Source organism: Oncorhynchus gorbuscha, linkage group LG17 (genome assembly GCF_021184085.1).
Source record: "Oncorhynchus gorbuscha isolate QuinsamMale2020 ecotype Even-year linkage group LG17, OgorEven_v1.0, whole genome shotgun sequence".
Taxonomy (NCBI): Eukaryota; Metazoa; Chordata; class Actinopteri; order Salmoniformes; family Salmonidae; genus Oncorhynchus; species Oncorhynchus gorbuscha.
The window spans coordinates 55,721,336-55,740,849 of record NC_060189.1 but is presented as its reverse complement, the minus strand read 5'-3'; the positions used below and the strand labels follow the sequence as shown (position 1 = coordinate 55,740,849).

General features: G+C 45.5%; 2 protein-coding genes across 2 annotated transcripts; one reads left to right on the top strand and one right to left on the bottom strand.

Moving 5' to 3' along the window:
* Positions 1–213: 213 nt before the first annotated feature.
* On the bottom strand, positions 214–17,915 carry LOC124001145 (glutamyl-tRNA(Gln) amidotransferase subunit B, mitochondrial-like). The gene is made up of 13 exons (XM_046307739.1): positions 17,720–17,915; positions 16,277–16,430; positions 15,975–16,088; positions 10,749–10,947; positions 9,991–10,113; positions 8,731–8,844; positions 6,085–6,169; positions 5,241–5,285; positions 3,824–4,016; positions 3,339–3,472; positions 2,179–2,257; positions 1,429–1,563; positions 214–598 (listed from the first exon to the last, which is right to left on the bottom strand). The coding sequence occupies exons 1-13, from the start codon at positions 17,884–17,886 to the stop codon at positions 473–475; spliced, it is 1,668 nt and encodes a 555-aa protein (XP_046163695.1). The 5' UTR covers positions 17,887–17,915; the 3' UTR covers positions 214–472.
* Positions 17,916–18,037: 122 nt separating this feature from the next.
* On the top strand, positions 18,038–19,244 carry LOC124001146 (dCTP pyrophosphatase 1-like). Its single transcript, XM_046307740.1, has one exon. It carries the CDS (start codon positions 18,164–18,166, stop codon positions 18,710–18,712), a length of 549 nt encoding a protein of 182 aa, XP_046163696.1. The 5' UTR covers positions 18,038–18,163; the 3' UTR covers positions 18,713–19,244.
* Positions 19,245–19,514: the final 270 nt, after the last annotated feature.

The following is a 19,514-nucleotide window of genomic DNA, read 5'->3' as shown; positions in this document are numbered from 1 at the left end:
AGATGACTTCTGGGACGACTCCCAAACTGCCTGGTAATGGGCCATACCTTTATTAGCTATGTTCTGCCATTGGTGGGTTCAGAGTGTTCCAAACTGCTAAGGGATTCCAGAATGGCTCTGCTTAAAGTGTGATTATCATGGAGGATGTGTACGCCATTCCCTTGACAGTTTCAGATGAAGTGTGTGTTCAGGAAGGGATGTGCACACTCCAAAGAGAATTAGAATATATTTATGTACACAAATAAAGTAATAATACAACTTAAAGGCGGGTATGGTGCCAGAAGACAACATGAGAGACAGTTGATTTAGCAACAATAATCCTCTTGACCAGAGGACATAACTATGATGACGCCATAACTATAATGACGCCATAAAGATGTCATGCTTGCTGCCTCTTGGACCAGTTTGATATTCCACCAAGCATATAAAAGTTGAGGCAGTCAAGGTGGCCAAAGACAGTGTTAGTTAGTCCTCAGGATGTCTTCTGCTCCAGGATGGCCCGTACCAGGACTGGGTCAGCCCTGCCTTTAGTCTCCTTCTGGACCAGACCCATGAGCTTGTTCAGAACCTTTTTGTTCCCACTGCGAATAGCTTGGACCTGTAGGGGGAACAGTAGCAGCACAAATACTTATGTTTGCATTTAATTTATTGATCATCAACAGAATTCTATCAAGACTGGCTACTAGCAAAAAGTTGAGCCTATACACTCCAAGCTCATCATTAAGCTCAGGGACCTGGGTCTGAACCCCGCCCTGTGCAACTGGGTCCTGGACTTCCTGACGGGCCGCCCCCCAGGTGGTGAAGGTAGGAAACACCTCCACTTCGCTGATCCTCAACACAGGGGCCCCACAAGGGTGCGTGCTCAGCCCCCTCCTGTACTCCCTGTTCACCCATGACTGTGTGGCCACGCATACCTCCAACTCAATCATCAAGTTTGCAGACGACACAACAGTAGTAGGCTTGATTACCAACAATGACTAGACAGCCAGAGGTGAGGGCCCTGGAAGAGTGGTGCCAGAAAAATAACCTCTCTATCTCTCTCCTAATGGCAACAAAAAGAAGGAGCTGATCATGGACTTCTGGAGACACGAATTTAGTGGAGAAGGTGAAAAGCTTCAAATACCTCTGCGTACACATCACTGATAATCTGAAATGGTCCACCCACACAGACAGTGTGGCGAAGAAGGTGCAACAGCACCTCTTCAACCTCAGGAGGCTAAAGACATGTGGCTTGGCCCCTAAGACCCTCACAAACCTTTACAAATGCACCATTGAGAGCATCCTGTTGGGCTGAATCACCACCTGGTACGGCAACTGCACCGCCCCTAACCGCAGGGCTCTTCAGAGGGTGGTGTGGTCTGCCCAACACATCACCAGGGGCAAACTACCTGCACTCATTGTGGCAGCTCTTTTCCAGGGAGGCCTCACCTGGTCTGGGTGTGAGTCCACCACCTTCTGGCAAATCCTGTGGATCTCTGTGCTGTCGTTGACCATCCCCAGGTCCTGCTCCTTGACGATCTGCTGGGCCGTTTTACCTGGGGTCTTCCACAGCTCCTGGAACACCTGTATGGAGCAATGAAACACTCAGGTTAAACCCCAATTAAAAAGTATATAATATACGCTGAGGGTACAAAACATTAAGGACACCTTCCTAATATTGAGTTGCACCCCCCTTTTCCCCCAGAACAGCTACAATTCATCAGGGCATGGACACTACAAGGTGTTGAAAGCGTTCCACCGGGATGCTGGCCCATGTTAACTCCAATGCTTCCCACAGTCGTGTCAAGTTGGCTGGATGTCTTTTGGGTGGTGGACCATTCTTGATTCACACTCAACCGTTTCCCATGTGTAAAACCCAGCAGCTTTGCACTTCTTGACACATTCAAACCAGTGCGCCTGTCACCTACCATACCCCGTTCAAAGGCACTTAAATCTATTGTCTTGCCCATTCACCCTCTGAAGGCTTAAAAATCTTTAACCTGTCTCCTCCCCTTCATTTATACTGATTGAAGTGGATTTAACAAGTGACATCAATAAGGGACCAAAGCTTTCACCTGGATTTACCTGGTCAGTCTGTGTCATGGAAAGTGTTAATAATATTTTGTACACTCAGTGTAGTAACACATATGGACTTTGCATTAAATGTTTTGGATGTTATGCCATTTTGTTATCTCTCACCTGCTTGGCGATAGAAGAAGAGATATGTCCATTCTCCTGGAGATTCAGTATCTGGGCTAGAGCTTGAGGAGAGATCGGACTGAGAGAGGGAGCAAGAGAGAGAGAGACATGAGACACATATGTGAGAGAGCGAGACAGATGAGAGAGAGAAGAAGGAAGAGAGAGAGACATATATGAGAGAGAGACACATATGAGAGAGAGAAGGAAGAGAGAGAGACATATGAGAGAGAGAAGGAAAAGAGAGAGAGACATATGAGAGAGAGAAGGAAAAGAGAGAGAGAAGGAAGAGAGAGAAGTCACATGAGATGTCATTAGACCCAGTCTATCCTGTCCTGTGTGACAGTGTGATGGTGTCTATCTACCCCGGAGTCACTGTGCTTATAATGAGAGGCTATTTGGCCCCATCTCTCTCTGTGACAGCCCATTGCCACCTACAGGGCACATGATCATCACTGCTGTCACCAATCCCCGAGTCAGACACACACTGAGCCAGAGACACACAGTCACATACACACTGACGTGAGTTATGAACGGAAATATGGCTAAACAAACAACAAACACGTGAATCAACACAGAGTCAACATCCACTCTCACTTTCTTCAAAACGACAAAAAGGCACACAAACATCCACGAGTTCTCAGACAAAGACATAAAACAAAACACATCATACTTTACTCTTTTTGATCAGTCTTAGAACAGTCTGGAGTGTAGGATAAAAACAGTCATATAGAAAAACAACTCAAAACACTCAGCTTATTACCCAGATATATTCTCTATTCACATTCACTGTCTGCCATAGTAATAACGGAAGGAATCAACATGAAGACGGATAGGAAACATCGCAGGGAAAAAGCACATAAATGATGCTTCCAGTATGGAAATGATTTCAGGCCTCCGTCTAGCCAAGATGTTGGATCCTGAGATAGGATCTTCAACATGGGGTTCGAAGTCAACGCAAGACTGAAAAGAGGAGAACAGAGGAGGAGGAAGGGGAGGAGGGACACACGATAGGAGTTCGGGAGGAGGGCAGGGAGAAGAGGGCGAAACAAGATGAAGGATGTAGAGGAAGAATGATAGGGATGAGGTGGAGAGGAGAAAGAGAATGACTGAGGCTAGAGGAGGACACAGAGGAAGAGGATGAGGAAGACTGAGTGTCTCACCTCTGGCTGACACTCAGGTTCTGTTGATGGAGGAGGCCCTGCAGCTCATTCATCACCCAGCCAATCACCTTTCTCGGCCCAGCCTTAGTATCCCTGACGACGGCCTCAAAGTAGTCCATCAGCCCGTCCTCATTCTACAACAGGAGACCCAATGAAACACACTCAATAATACTGTATATACAACAATTGTACTGTGCTTTGCAGGGCAGAGGCAGAAGTGCAGACAGGGTAACTGGCTGTGCAAGAATAGGTTATTTTGGGTAGTTATTCAATTGAGAGACAGTGGGGGAGAGAGTACAATGGAGAGGGGAAGAGAGGGGGAGCAAAAACGAGTGCCAGAAAGTGGGAGGGAGAGAGACAGACAGAAAGACCAGATGAAAGCCAGAGAGATGGAGTGAGAAACCTACCTACCCTACCATCAATTATAATTAACTTGCTCAGTTGGACGTTAACAGACACGTCTACATACTGTGGTAGTCACTCACCACCAGGGTGAAGCTGTGTTCGGGGAGGATGCCGTAGGTCTCCACCAGCCTCTGCCTTCTGACGCTGGGCAGCTCCGGCAGCCTCTCCCTCACCTCCTCCAGAACCACCACCTGGCTGGGGGCAACACCAGGGGGGGCTGTAGAGCACGCCTCGTACACCATCAGAGGAGGCAGGTTGGGCTCCGGCATGAACCTGGAGGGGGGGGTGAGAAAGATGGAGAGAGAAGAAAAGAGAGCGAGGGGAAAGAGAAAGGTGGGAGAGAGAAGAGAGGTGGGAGAGAGAAGAGATAGGAGAGGTGAGAGACAGAGAGGACAGCGAAGAGAGAGGAGAGAAGGGAGAGGAGAGGTGGGAGAGGAGAGGTGAGAGAGTGAGGGGAGAGAAAGGTGGGAGAGAGGAGAGAGAGGAGAGGTGGGAGAGAGAAAAGGTGGAAGAGAGAGAAGAGGTGAGAGTGGGGGGAGAGAGAAAAGTTGGAAGAGAGAGAAGAGGTGAGAGTGGGGGGAGAGAGAAAAGGTGGGAGAGAGGAGAGATGAGAGCGAGGGGAGAGAGAAAAGGTGGGAGAGAGGAGAGGTGGGAGAGAGAGGAGAGGTGAGAGAGAGAGAGGGGAGAGAGCGAGAGAGGAGAGGTGAGAGAGAGAGAGAGGAGAGAGCGAGAGAGGAGAGGTGGGAGAGAGGAGAGGTGAGAGAGAGAGGAGAGAGAAAAGGTGGGAGAGAGGAGAGAGAGAAAAGGTGGGAGAGAGGAGAGGTGAGAGCGAGGGGAGAGAGAAAAGGTGGGAGAGAGGAGAGGTGGGAGAGAGAGGAGAGGTGAGAGAGAGGAGAGGTGAGAGAGAGAGGAGAGGTGAGAGAGAGAGGAGAGGTGAGAGAGAGAGGAGAGGAGAGGTAGGAGAGAGGAGAGAGCGAGGGGAGAGAGAAGAGGTGGGAGAGTTGGGAGTGCATGTGTGACAGAGAGAGCACCCAGAGCGAGCATGGTTAAAGACAACAGAGGAGAGAGGGAGGAGAAAGAGAGGGAGGAGTGAGATAAGAGAAGATCGAGAGGGAGCTGTTATCAGCAGTAGAGAAAGATAAGAGGAGTGCTGGCTGTATCTCTGCAGGCCTCTTAGACGACACAGTGTCACACGGTCAGACAGAGCGCTGTCTCCTCTACACACAAAACACACACATACACTCGTGTGACTGCGACGCACGCTTACTCTTCGTCACAATTCTTGCTAACTGATGCGTTAGGGCCACGGGGTGGCGCATGTTTATCGGTATGTTCATCTACTGGGCCCCTTGACACGATGACCTCTCTCCTCTCCATCCTGTCTCACTCCCCTTCTTCTCTCCATGCAGGCCCTACAGCGGTGATCATATCATACCACACACCATGCTGGAGGCTGTGCTGCTAGAACATACTGAAGTGAATATGAGTTGTACTCACCTGTAGTCCTGAAGGCCCTCCTTGTCTCTCATTGGAATGGTGTGACTGTAAAACAGAGGGACACATGTTATGGCTTTGAGGTACTGTATAACGATAGTGTTTCGCTCAGTTACTACGGCAGATTGTTCATGTTGAAGAGGCTGTAACTATGGGCTAGGGCCACAGGTGTGAGGTGAGGGGCCCCCAGTCATTCTGTCTATTTCTGGACCATGACAGAGCTGTGGGCCTTTGCTGTCAAACACACTTCATCAGGCCCAGCGCACGCACACACACGATGGTGTTATAGGCAGGTTGACGTTTATTGTCACGAGTCTTGTCCTGGAGGCAGAACTGAGCGATTTCCCCTTAGATTTGTGGCTGTGCCAGCTATTAACTGCTCTGCAGAGCTGCCTCCAGTACAAGATTCATGATGAAAAACGCTAACTTGCGCATTAGAGGCAGGCCCCAGCTGTGTGAAGAGCAGCTCATTTTATGGGCTTGACAACCATCGCTAGCACACTGGTCCACAACACCAGACACTGACTGGCTCCAAGTGGCCTCATTCATCATCCTTAGTTACTAAAACGTCTTCAAATCAACCCCAGAAGAGAGAATGACTTGAGATCAAATATCAACACAGGAGATGGGAATACAGTGTTTAATTATGGGGGGGGTGAATATCTGACCCAAATAATTATTTAAACTCTGAAGAGACGCATCCTGTGTACATTGTACCATATCCCGTGAAACATCATATTCTTAGTCAATAGACATTTTTGACATGTTATCAGAAACACTCTCACTGTAACATAATGGGACTTGTCGGCTTGACTTGGTTCGAGGGTTGGTTCTAGAAGCCTCTTACCCAGTCTTGCCATCAAACGACCGTGTCTCGTTCTGCACCGTGCCGCCGCTCTCCAGGACAAACATCTGTCTCTGGATCTCATAGTCTGTTGATGAAAATACACACACACACACAAGGCCTGATCAGAAGCAAAGCAAGCATCCAGCCAACTGGCACAGTGTTAGATCCTCCCAACATCTGCCATGACACATGGCCCTGCCTGAAGTCTCCTAACTGTTGCTACAGTAGTTCTCTGTGACAAACGACTATCTGGAGTTTTGACTTTTAAAAACTCTTTATCACTTCTCTGCACTAAGCTAAAATGGAAGTCTACTCTTGGGATAAATAATGAAAGCGGCCAAGTCACTTCGTATCACACAAACTGTTAATGGCCTGCTGCTCCTGGTGAAGAATTTCAATGGCCCCTATGACTCTCCACCGTCTCCAGTAAGTTGGAGAGAAAAGAAAGATGGGAAACTCTGTAGAAGTGGAATTAGTGTTGATGGGAAATCTATTGTTCTGTAGAAGGCTAATTTAGCCTAAGTTAGGCATGCAAACTGTCTGCTCAGTTGTTCACCGAAACAAATGGTCAATAAAGTTGTATTCAATATCTTCCTGAGTTTGTGTGGGTAGGAAAGGCCTCGTGCTTTCTAGTCAATGTTAACGATCCCTCTACACTAAACGTCTCTTTAGAAGCCTTTCCATCTTCAGTTCCTGTCAACAGAGAGAGAGACGACTGCCTTCAGGGATAAGACACCTCAGAAAGAACAAATCACGGAAAGACGTATGAAGTTGAGACACGAGGAAGTTTTGGCAGTTACTTCAGTGACTTGTCTGAGTGAACATTTACTCGGAGGAACTCAGATAAGGCCGGTTGTGTGTGTGTGTTTGTGCCTCATGGTGTCTCTAATCTTTGACTCCCAGTTTGACTTGCAGTGCACGCATAATTACACAGCCCTCCATCAGACGACTGTTTCGGAAAGATGACAGCCCATGAAAAGGATTCCATGCTGTTCACTCTTTTTCTCTCTTTCTATGCGTGTGTGTGTTTCTATATTTCCCTGAGTGTTCATCCAACTAGCTCATTCCAGACCCACTGGGTCGTGACCGCTTCACTTCAGTATCTCCACTAACCCCCACCAATGACAATGAGGATATACCCTTCACACACTATTGTGCCAACCTGAACCAACCTGTTCTGGCTCAGATATTGTCTATTCACATGGTCCTTTTCAGCACGGTTCCAGCAACTATGGTGAAGGCTTCAACCAGGCCAGCTCAGTACAGCTTGGTTTGGCTCGGCTCAGTTTGGCCAGAGACTCTCTATAATATAGTCTATATAATGACGAGATGGTCTTGTCTCTGCCCTAACAATGGGTGTTGTTGTCGCAAAGGCGTAAAGGCAGGCAGATTCACGTGTGAACAATACTCAATAAAGCTCAGTGACTTTCAACGTGGCACTGTCATAGGATGCCATCTTTCCAACAAGTCAGTTTGTCAATATTCTGCCCTGCGAGACTTGCCCCGGTCAACTGTAAGTGCTGTTATTGTGAAGTGGAAATGTCTAGGAGCAACAACGGCTCAGCCGCAAAGTGGTAGGCCACAGAAGCTCACAGAATGGGACCGGCGAGTGCTGTAGCGCGTATAAATCGTCTGTCCTCGGTTGCAACACTCACTACCAGGTTCCAATCTGCCTCTGGAAGCAACATCAGCACAATAACTGTTCGTCAGGAACTTCATGAAATGGGTTTCTGAGCAGCCGCACGAACGTGGAAACCCACGGCTGGAGTGGTGTAAAAAAGTGGAAACGTATTCTCTGGACAGACGAACCTGGGTTTGGCGGATGCCAGGAAAACGCAACCTGCCCCAATGCATAATGCCAACTGTCAAGTTTCTTGGAAGAGGAATAATGGTCTGGGGCTCTTTTTCATGGTTCGGGCTAGGCCCCTCGGTTCCAGTGAAGGGAAATCTTAAAAATTCTAGTTCTAGACGATTCTGTGCTTCCACTTTGTGGCAACAGTTTGGGGAAGGCCCTTTCCTGTTTCAGCATGACAATGCCCCCGTGCACAAAGCGAGGTCCATACAGAAATAGTTCGTCGAGATCGGTGTGGAAGAACTTGAATGGCCTGCACAGAGCCCTGACCTCAACCTCATCGAACACCTTTGGTATGAATTGGAACGCCGACTGTGAGCCAGGCCTAATCGCCCAACATCAGTGCCGACCTCACAAATGCTGTTATGGCTGAATGGAAGCAAGTCCCTGCAGCAATGTTTCAACATCTAGTGGAAAGCTTTCCCAGAAGAGTAGAGGCTTTTATAGCAGCAAAAAGGGGCACCAACTCCATATTAATGCCCATGATTTTGGAATGAGATGTTCGACGAGCAGGTGTCCACATGCTTTTGGTCATGTAGTGTATATCAGTACATTCGTAACAACCTAAACATTATGCAACTTCTATTAGGTCAAACAAGCCTCACTTAGAAATTTAGCTATCACATGTTTTTTCTTACCAGATCCGACACTCTCTCATAGACCTCCATACAAAAACAATCCCTACTTGGTGTAGTTATCGCCACATTCTCGCGTGGACAGATTGACGCGAGTGGAGCTTCTCGCTTCGCCTCTGGTTTGGCTCAGTATTGTGAAAAGCCCTCGGCAGCACTCACCTATGGCCCTGGCCAGGTTGCGGGCACTGTTGATGTTCTTAACCTCAGTCCTGATGCCCCAAGGATCCCCAGGTCTGTGGACGGACACGTTGGCATCCACTCTCAGCTGGCCCTCTATAGGAAGAGAGAAGGTATGAGACAGCTGGCTCTCTATAGGAAGAGAGAAGGTATGAGACAGCTGGCTCTCTACAGGAAGAGAGACGGCTAGGTAGCCTAGTGGTTAGAGCGTTGGGCTAGTAACCGAATGGTTGCAAGTTCAAATCCCTGAGCTGACAAGGTACCAATCTGTCGTTCTGCCCTTGAACAAGGCAGTTAACCCACTGCCCTCTATAGGAAAATAGAAGGTATGAGACAGCTGGCCCTCTATAGCAAGAGAGAAGTAATGAGACAGCTGGCCCTCTATAGCAAGAGAGAAGTAATGAGACAGCTGGCCCTCTATAGCAAGAGAGCAGTAGTGAGACAGCTGGCCCTCTATAGCAAGAGAGAAGTAATGAGACAGCTGGCCCTCTATAGCAAGAGGGAAGTAATGAGACAGCTGGCCCTCTATAGCAAGAGAGAAGTAGTGAGACAGCTGGCCCTCTATAGCAAGAGAGAAGTAATGAGACAGCTGGCCCTCTATAGCAAGAGGGAAGTAATGAGACAGCTGGCCCTCTATAGCAAGAGAGAAGTAAATGAGACAGCTGGCCCTCTATAGCAAGAGAGAAGTAATGAGACAGCTGGTCCTCTATAGCAAGAGATGGTATGAGGCAGCTGTCCCTCTATAGCAAGAGAGAAGTAATGAGACAGCTGACCCTCTATAGCAAGAGAGAAGGTATGAGGCAGCTGTCCCTCTATAGCAAGAGAGAAGGTATGAGACAGCTGTCAATATAGAGGCTCGCTGGATGTTGCCAAAGAAACTGTTAGTTTTATTGTAATTAAAATATCATATTTATGATGATAGGTTAATAATATAATATAATATATATAAAATTATTAACCTATTTTACCTAATGTTCTAATAATTTTTGCAGGCCTCCCCACCAGCCATGGTTCCCTGGTGTGTCAGTTAGTGTGTGTGTGTGTAAAATGCAGGCCTCCCCACCAGCCATGGTTCCCTGGTGTGTCAGTTAGTGTGTGTGTGTAAAATGCAGGCCTCCCCACCAGCCATGGTTCCCTGGTGTGTCAGTTAGTGTGTGTGTGTAAAATGCAGGCCTCCCCACCAGCCATGGTTCCCTGGTGTGTCAGTTAGTGTGTGTGTGTGTAAAATGCAGGCCTTCCCACCAGCCATGTTTCCCTGGCAGGTCCCTAGAGCCTGCAGTATGAGCTGCATCTCTCTGACGGCTGCTGCTGCCTCCTCTCCACAGCTCATGTCTGGCTCCATCACCAGCTCCATCAGACCCACACCTGGAGAGAGAGAGAGATGTTACATACACTCCCCATTTGCCTACATAGGATTTGGCTAGCCAGTCCCTGTTCTATCTAGATCTGTATATACTAGTTGGAGCTCTGTGGTACACTCCTCTTGGAGTCTATGAGTGTTTGAACTCTATGGTACCTGCTCTGTTGAGGTACACCAATGGGAAGCTAAACTCCATCTACCTACTCTGTTGAGGTACACCGATGGGAAGCTAAACTCCACCTACCTGCTCTGTTGAGGTACACCGATGGGAAGCTAAACTCCATCTACCTGCTCTGTTGAGGTACACCGATGGGAAGCTAAACTCCATCTCCCTGCTCTGTTGAGGTACACCGATGGGAAGCTAAACTCCACCTACCTGCTCTGTTGAGGTACACCGATGGGAAGCTAAACTCCATCTACCTGCTCTGTTGAGGTACACCGATGGGAAGCTAAACCCCACCTACCTGCTCTGTTGAGGTACACCGATGGGAAGCTAAACTCTGTCTACCTGCTCTGTTGAGGTACACCGATGGGAAGCTAAACTCCATCTACCTGCTCTGTTGAGGTACACCGATGGGAAGCTAAACTCCATCTACCTGCTCTGTTGAGGTACACCGATGGGAAGCTAAACTCCATCTACCTGCTCTGTTGAGGTCTATAAGGGTCTGGTTCCTGTAGTCATCGTGGAGGCTCTTGCCACTGTCCTGCTCTAACTGGATCTGTTTGATCCTGACACTCTTGGTGACCACCGCGTTCCTCTTACGGCCCCCCAGGTGACTGTAGGTCAGGGTGCCGTCCACCGCGATGGGCAGCCTCTGTTGGGTGATCTGGTAGCCCGCCTGGATGGAGGAAACATATGAAACTAGAAAAGGTCAATTTTGTGTGCTTGCTTCAGCAGTCTAAATGGGTCTCATTTATCAGATATGTAATAGCCTAGTCTCATATGCTGTATAAACTTGACATTTGGCATGACAACGATTATAGGTATTACCTATAGAGGACTCCTCGCAAACAGATCTGGGACCAGGCTTAGGTATTTAATTACAGCCACTATATAATACAATTAAGTCATTTATATTATAGACACGATAGGAAAACATGGGGTTAATACCGAAATAAACTTGGCCTGCATAATCAACGATTTACCATTACAATTAACTTGGAAATAACTTTAAATATTTCAAGGAGTCAAGAGTGTTAAGAACAAAATAGCAATCCATGCATTAAACATGAGCTAAGATCCAGCCATTAGTTAGTTACTTAGGGGAGGGATAATACGTCCCTAAAACTGGTTACTCCAACTCATTATTATGCGGTTGGAATATTATTGTTGTTTCGTTGAGAGGGGTTCAAAGTCACAAAAGCGAACTGAATGAATATTTTATCTGTTCTCTTATTCTGAAGAGCCACTGTGCTGGCTGCCGCTATTCCACAAGTGAGTACCTTAGCACTATGTCCCGTTGCCACGGCAACCGCCGCTAGAAAAGACTAAACATTCATCATACTTATTGGCATGCCGACGAAGAAGAAGAAAGGGAAGGAATAAATATGAGCAAAGAAAAAGGAGAGAAAAAAAGTGAATTCGCCATAACCATCTGTGTGTTGTACTGTACCTGATCAACAAATCAATCACTGGCAACAAACACAAGCATTTTTTTTATTTTACCTTTATTTTACTATGCAAGTCAGTTAAGAACAAATTCTAATTTTCAATGACGGCCTAGGAACAGTGGGTTAACTGCCTGCATAATGGACCACGGGAGACATTCCATTTTGTCTCAGCGGTGTAATATAAATACAGGATTATAGCATTAAAAGATACTGATTTCTCCCTTTCTAGAATAATCAATTCTCTCATAGAGCTCTGTCAGTGTCAATGCAAATGTTATTCATTAGCGCAAGTGTCTCCTAGTTAGCATACTGTATGCATTGCTGTTCACACACAGGCTACGTTAGTTAGCTTAGCACCCACCAAAATGGTGGATCATTTGCAATTCCGGCATAATCAGTGAAGACGTGTTGGTGCTTTGTATAATGAAGGGCAGCTGAAGTTGGATGCAGACCAGTGGTGGTATAAAACTGCTACTGGAAGCCTCTGGGTCCTTCTAGTCACACCCCAGCCCCAAAGCCTAATGAGCAGTCTGGTATTAAAGCACTCAGTCGGTTCAGGAAAGTAAATCCCAACCTGAGAGCTCTCTCTCCAAATAGACTCCTATTTGTCGTTTTCAGATTCAGTTCACTGAACCTAAGCTGCCTTCAACGGATTCATGATTCGATGCACCAAACTATTCCCTTCTACAACCCTTGATTCAACTAGCCCTACCTATTGTACATCCACGCCCCCACAAACAGATCCATTTGAGTCATTAAATAGTCGTCAGGGATAACGTCTGCACAGAAAACACCCCAGAAAAGTAGAATTATGCATATCCGCTAGTAGCTTAGTGTGAAGCTGCTGGTGCATGTTATTAAGAAGAGGCGAGCTGTTATAACAGAACACCTGCCTGCCACTTCAATTCATTCCTGCTGCTGGTCAGGCAAGCGCATCATAAATCATGTATTGAGCAGCAGTGCGTTCGTTGTGTGAAATTAAATCATGGAACACATCAATAATGCACAACTCCATATATGTGTTCTTAATAAATGCATGTTTTTGTTAATGTCCTCGTTCTCTCTACTTCAATAGGCTGCTAGTAAAATAATTGATAATAGAGAAGGTGCTGCTTAATGCTTCACTCATCATGGCTATTATTTTCTCTGTCTACATGAACATCCCTCCCAACTGAATTTAACACATGAGCATGATTCACTATGCAATACAGGCCTTTTTACTCTCCATCCCTGTTCCCTGTCTATTTCCCGGGCCTGGTAAAACACAAGTGTTGTCTACAGGGTAAGCTAAAAACATATTTATAAGCATTGGTACCACTTGTGGGCACAGTGAACATTTAAATCTTAACTGGCACTATCGTTTCAGCAGCGCATGTTTTAACATAACCCAAAGAGAGAGGTGATGCAACACTCAGTAAGCGGACCGGAAATCTACAACGGGGGAAACAAGATGGGGTGGGATTTGGGAATAATCCTTCGGCTTCCTGCTGGGATTTCACCCCTGGGATACATGTCGGAGCTTTTGAAATCAATAATCTACCTCTGCTGTGGGGAGGGATTATGCAGCTGTAGCCTCACGATAACAGTATTACCAATGAATCTGACTGCTGGGTTCGAAAGACAAAATCAATCTTCTAACAATCTAGGCTTGGCAGGTCTTGTGTTGACCATAGGCTTCCATTCAAAAGAACTAGAATGACTTCTAGTTCATTTCTTAATTGACAGGATATTGACATACCATAACATTAAGACAACTGCACTGACAACCCGACGATCCACAATCCATTCCCTGACCACACAAAATAAACCTCACGAGCTACTCTATTGGCTCATTAGACATGACCTTGACCTTAGGACAAAGTTAGGGAAGCTTTTTAAAACTCTTCACTCATCGAATACAGGAATGGTATGGATTGCACTGTAACAGACAAATCTCCTAGCTGTCTTGTCATTTTCTTGAGTGGAAAGTCCCATTATGGTATAATACCGCTAAGGCACTTAAATGATTCAAATTCATCCTTTTCTCAGTCCACAATTTCTCATCATCAGCTCGTCAAGAGTAATGTCAGGGTCATTTCTTTCTACATAGGTCACATTCAGCCAGGGCTGCCCGTCTCTCCAAAGTGAAATGAAACGTTTTGGGAGGCTTTGTTGGGCAATTGTTATTGAATCTCTTCGACTCCTCCAATGACAGGTCTTGATGTCAAGGTCATAAAATGTCAGTCATAACGGCAATAAAATGACCCAGGAGCGCCTGGCAGCAAGGTGAGGGTGAATATCACTTGGCCACGACTTGACTTCTAACAGCTAACAGATTGCAGGAAACAGAAGCTGTCATTTGGCTAGATATTGGTGGCAATAACCTTTTCTGTCGGTTTAGCAAGAATCGTCACTATTAAATGATAGCCTAGCTCAGGGACAGGGAGGAAGTAAAATGGGAACGTTACTTTGGGGAGAGATGGATGCTTTACCCGAGAGCTACTTACGATGGGGCAAAAAAGTATTTAGTCAGCCACCAATTGTGCAAGTTCTCCCACTTAAAAAGATGAGAGGCCTGTAATTTTCATCATAGGTACACTTCAACTATGACAGACAAAATGAGGGAAAAAAATCCTGAAAATCACATTGTAGGATTTTTTTATGAATTTATTTGCAAATTATGGTAGAAAATAAGTATTTGGTCACCTACAAACAAGCTAGATTTCTGGCTCTCACAGACCTGTAACTTCTTCTTTAAGAGGCTCCTCTGTCCTCCACTCGTTACCTGTATTAATGGCACCTGTTTGAACTTGTTATCAGTATAAAAGACACCTGTCCACAACCTCAAACCGTCACACTCCAAACTCCACTATGGCCAAGACCAAAGAGCTGTCAAAGGACACCAGAAACAAAATTGTAGACCTGCACCAGGCTGGGAAGACTGAATCTGCAATAGGTAAGCAGCTTGGTTTGAAGAAATCAACTGTGGGAGCAATTATTAGGAAATGGAAGACATACAAGACCACTGATAATCTCCCTCGATCTGGGGCTCCACGCAAGATCTCACCCCGTGGGGTCAAAATGATCACAAGAGCGGTGAGCAAAAATCCCAGAACCACACGGGGGACCTAGTGAATGACCTGCAGAGAGCTGGGACCAAAGTAACAAAGCCTACCATCAGTAACACACTACGCCGCCAGGGACTCAAATCCTGCAGTGCCAGACGTGTCCCCCTGCTTAAGCCAGTACATGTCCAGGCCCGTCTGAAGTTTGCTAGAGAGCATTTGGATGATCCAGAAGAAGATTGGGAGAATATCATATGGTCAGATGAAACCAAAATATAAATTTTTGGTAAAAACTCAACTCGTCCGGTTTGGAGGACAAAGAATGCTTTGAATGCTTGCAAAGAGCTTGCAAAGAGTTGCATCCAAAGAACACCATACCTGCTGTGAAGCATGGGAGCGGAAACATCATGCTTTGGAGCTGTTTTTCTGCAAAGGGACCAGGACGACTGATCTGTGTAAAGGAAAGAATGAATGGGGCCATGTATCGTGAGATTTTGAGTGAAAACCTCCTTCCATCAGCAAGGGCATTGAAGATGAAACGTGGCTGGGTCTTTCAGCATGAAAATGATCCCAAACACACCCCCCAGGCAATGAAGGAGTGGCTTCGTAAGAAGAATTTCAAGGTCCTGGAGTGGCCTAGCCAGTCTCCAGATCTCATAGAAAATCTTTGGAGGGAGTTGAAAGTCCATGTTGCCCAGCAACAGCCCCAAAACATCACTGCTCTAGAGGAGATCTACATGGAGGAATGCGCCAAAATACTAGCAACAGTGTGTGAAAACCTTGTGAAAACGTTTGACCTCTGTCATTGCCAACAAAGGGTATATAAAAAAGTATTGAGATAAACTTTTGTTATTGACCAAATACTTATTTTCCACCATAATTTGCAAATAAATTCATTAAAAATCCTACAATGTGATTTTCTGGATTTCTTTTTCTCATTTTGTCTGTCATAGTTGAAGTGTACCTATGATGAAAATTACAGGCCTCTCTCATCTTTTTAAGTGGGGAACTTGCACAATTGGTGCCTGACTAAATACTTATTTGCCCCACTGTATTAATGGGGGAGTAAGTTGTCTCCTGTGATTTAGGCCGGGTTACTGTATTCAATAACTTTGTAAAAACTGCTGATGTAGCCTAAAAAGGGCTTTAGAAATAAATGTGATTGACGATTGCTTGTGATTGAAGGATAGATGGGGTCCGGGTTGACTTACAGGAAGGTCAGCGTAGAAGTAGTGCTTCCTGTCAAAGAGAGACTTCCTGTTGATTGTACAGTTAAGGGCCAAACCTGTCATCACTGCAGCCGCCACACATCGTCTGTTCAGCACCTGAGGAGGAAGAGGAAAGGAACGCAGGCCTACTTGGTCAAATGACTATGTACACCGACATATTGTAAGCTAGGTTACATAGACCAGATTATGTTATGATGGACAACAACTGTATTATTACGCAACGAATAGACCAACAGCCTTTATTGACATGAGGCATGTTTATCATCAGATGCACGATAACTTACAGGTAGAGTTCCAGGTAAGGAGGCATCAAAGAAGGACACCAGGGAGTTAGGTGGAGCCTGGAACCCGACCTGGGAGCCAGAAAACAGCTTGGTGTTGGAGTGGATCTGAGCATGGATCTCCAGACCCACCACACCTACCAGCTCCTGGGGAGCACTAGAAGCACACAGTCAGAGAAATTAACACTTAGAAATGGGAGGCCACCATATCAACTCCACAATTTCATTTTCTGAACTGACTAATAGACTGGACTTATGAACAGCTAACTGCCAGGGTTGTCTGTTATAGGAGTTTAGATGTGGGTCATTAATTACAGTGCAGCATTTTAGACAGTTCTGTTGGTAGACTTTTTGCCGCGTTCAAAACAGGGAACTCGGAAATCTCAGACTCCAGTGCGTTCAAAACAACTGGGAACTGGGGAAAAACGAGCTCCGATTGGGTAGAAAATCGATATGAACAGTCATCCAACTCTGAAATACTTCACTGGTCACCCTCAAAGCCAATTCCTCGTTTGGCCGCCTGTCCTTCCAGTTCTCTTCTGCCAATGACTGGAACGAACTGCAAAAATCACAGAAGCTGGAGACTCATATCTCCCTCACCAGCTGTCAGAGCAGCTCACAGTTCACTGCACCTGTACATAGCTCATCTGTAAATGGGTTGGATGGGCATCCAACTATTTCATCCCCATACTGTTTATTTTGCTCCTTTGCACCACAGTATCTCTACTTGCACTCATCTTCTGCACATCGATCACTTCAGTGTTTAATTGCTAAATTGTAATTATTTCGCCACTATAGCCTATTTATTACCTTACCTCCCTTGTCCTACCTCATTTGCACACATTGTATATAGACTTTTTATTTTGTATTATTGACTGTATGTTTGTTTATTCCATGTGTAACTCTGTGTTGTTGTTTGTGTCACACTGCTTTGCTTTATCTTGGCCAGGTCGCAGTTGTAATTGAGAACTTGTTCTCAACTAGCCTACCTGGTTAAATAAAGGTTCAATTTAAAAAAATAAAAACTCGGGCCTCTTTCTAGAGCTCCGACTTTCCGACCAAATATCACTGACGTCATGAGTTCCCAGTTGTTTTGAATGCGGCATATCAGAAAAACTTTAGTGACATCATCATACCTAATCAAAGTCATTCAGAATCCCTGTCAAGACAACCTGTGAGGATGCTCTGAAGGCAGAGAGGGGTAAGAAGGACAATATTTACATATTTATAAAAGGAAGCTATCATGCAGACGACTAGCTATAAATAACCCGCATGGAGGTTTTTGAACTAACAGCAATGTTTGCAACGTCTAAATACGGAAGGGAATGTGGTTATGAATGATGTTCGACTGTCGTCCTCATTAACTAGCACAGGCGCGCACACGATACACAAACAGTGCACATTAGTGCGAGCTAGCTAACGTTAGCATTCACTCCGTGGACCTACCTTTTCGGTTTTGTTTGGGCTTGACTCTGGCATCGGGAGACAGACATACATATTCTCCTTATCACACACCAACTGTGCCTTTGGTAAGTAATCGTTGGATAAAATATTGCAACTTGTTTATTCATATTACATAGCAGTGTAGTCATTCCTACAGAGGAGCCTGCCATGTTTAGCCTTTCTATTTAGAGTATTATGGTAGTTGTAGTCATAGTAAACTTAGTTTCACACAAAATCCGAGGGCATGTGCTTTTAAGAAAACTCAATACCCCACAATGCAACACATTTAGTGCAACCCATATTTCGAATTTCCGGCTATTTATGTTACATTTTCCGGCTACAAGAGCAGTATTTTTGTGGCGGGAGTTTCCCCATATTGTTGTCAAGGTTGGTTGTTTACAGCGAAGTAAGTGTTGATCCGTGCAATAGTTTGGTGTAAAATTGGCAATGGCAATGAACGACGATGGAGTGCATGGACTGAACGGAGGGACGGTGGTCCCATCTGAAGCGAAACACACCAATGGCACTCCTAGCAAGTCAAAAATAGTTTGTGAAAACGGCGAGGCAGACATCCACGCTGCCAAGCAAAATGGATCTAAGAAAAGAACCCCAACTGATACGTTCTCTTTCACTGCCGAACCTACCATCGAAGACATACGACGGATGCAAGCGGAATTTACTGACGAGCGAGACTGGAACCAGTTCCACCAACCCCGCAACCTCCTGCTAGCTATGGTCGGAGAAGTGGGCGAGGTATCTGAGCTGTTCCAGTGGCGTGGCGAGGTGACCGAAGGACTTCCCGGTTGGACCGACTCCGAGCGCGAGCACCTGGCTCATGAACTCAGCGACGTCCTCATCTACCTAGTTGAGCTGGCCGAGAAATGTCATATCGATTTACCCCAAGCAGTGCTCTGCAAAATGGCCCTAAATAGGCTGAAGTACCCTGCCAGCAAGGTGCATGGCTCGTCTAAGAAGTACACTGAATACAAGGACTGAGCGATTGCATGCTGTCATGCCCAATTGGCGTAATGAATACACCCCTGCATTTACAAAGTAGACAATAACTGAAAAATACTGTTCAACTTCAGTTAATGGCAATGGAGAATGTTTCTACCTTTTTATTTAGGGCACTACTGTATCTCAATAGTTGGTCAAACTGCCCTTAGCTGCTTTTAGTTTTATCAAGTGCGTTTTAAATCCAGTGTTTTTCTTTAACTATATGGGTGTTCATCTTTTGACTTCCCTCTGATGCTTTGTCGTTTTAACTGTTCCCCAAAGTCAAATGTACAGGCCCTTGTAAGAGGTCCATTTTATTTTTCATAGTATGAGTAACTACATTTAAATATCTTAAATCCATATTGTTGTCAATGATCGATGGAAGTTATGTTCTTTTTTTTGCTTTAAATTCAATACATGTGTGCAACTGATAATCGTCCGCCCAAAAGTAAAAGTGCCTTCAACTATACTTGCTGTCCTGCAGATGCTATGTAATTTATGTATATTGACTCTAATGCATTTATCAATCAGATTTAATCACCATTGCCTTATTTACTTTCCTGGGAAATTAGCTACAATGGGGGATGGGGAAATTAACACACACACACAACGCTACTATTGGAGATGAGGGAAATTAATGAGTTACTCTTGTAGTGGTTCATTTTGATAAGCAGTCTGTTAAACAGTAGTGTTTCATGGCCCCAGGCCTATGGTTAGCAATCCAATATATAGGCTAGCCAATGTATATTTTGACACATCCAATGGTTTAATGAGCTACAAGTATACTGAAAAATATAAGTGC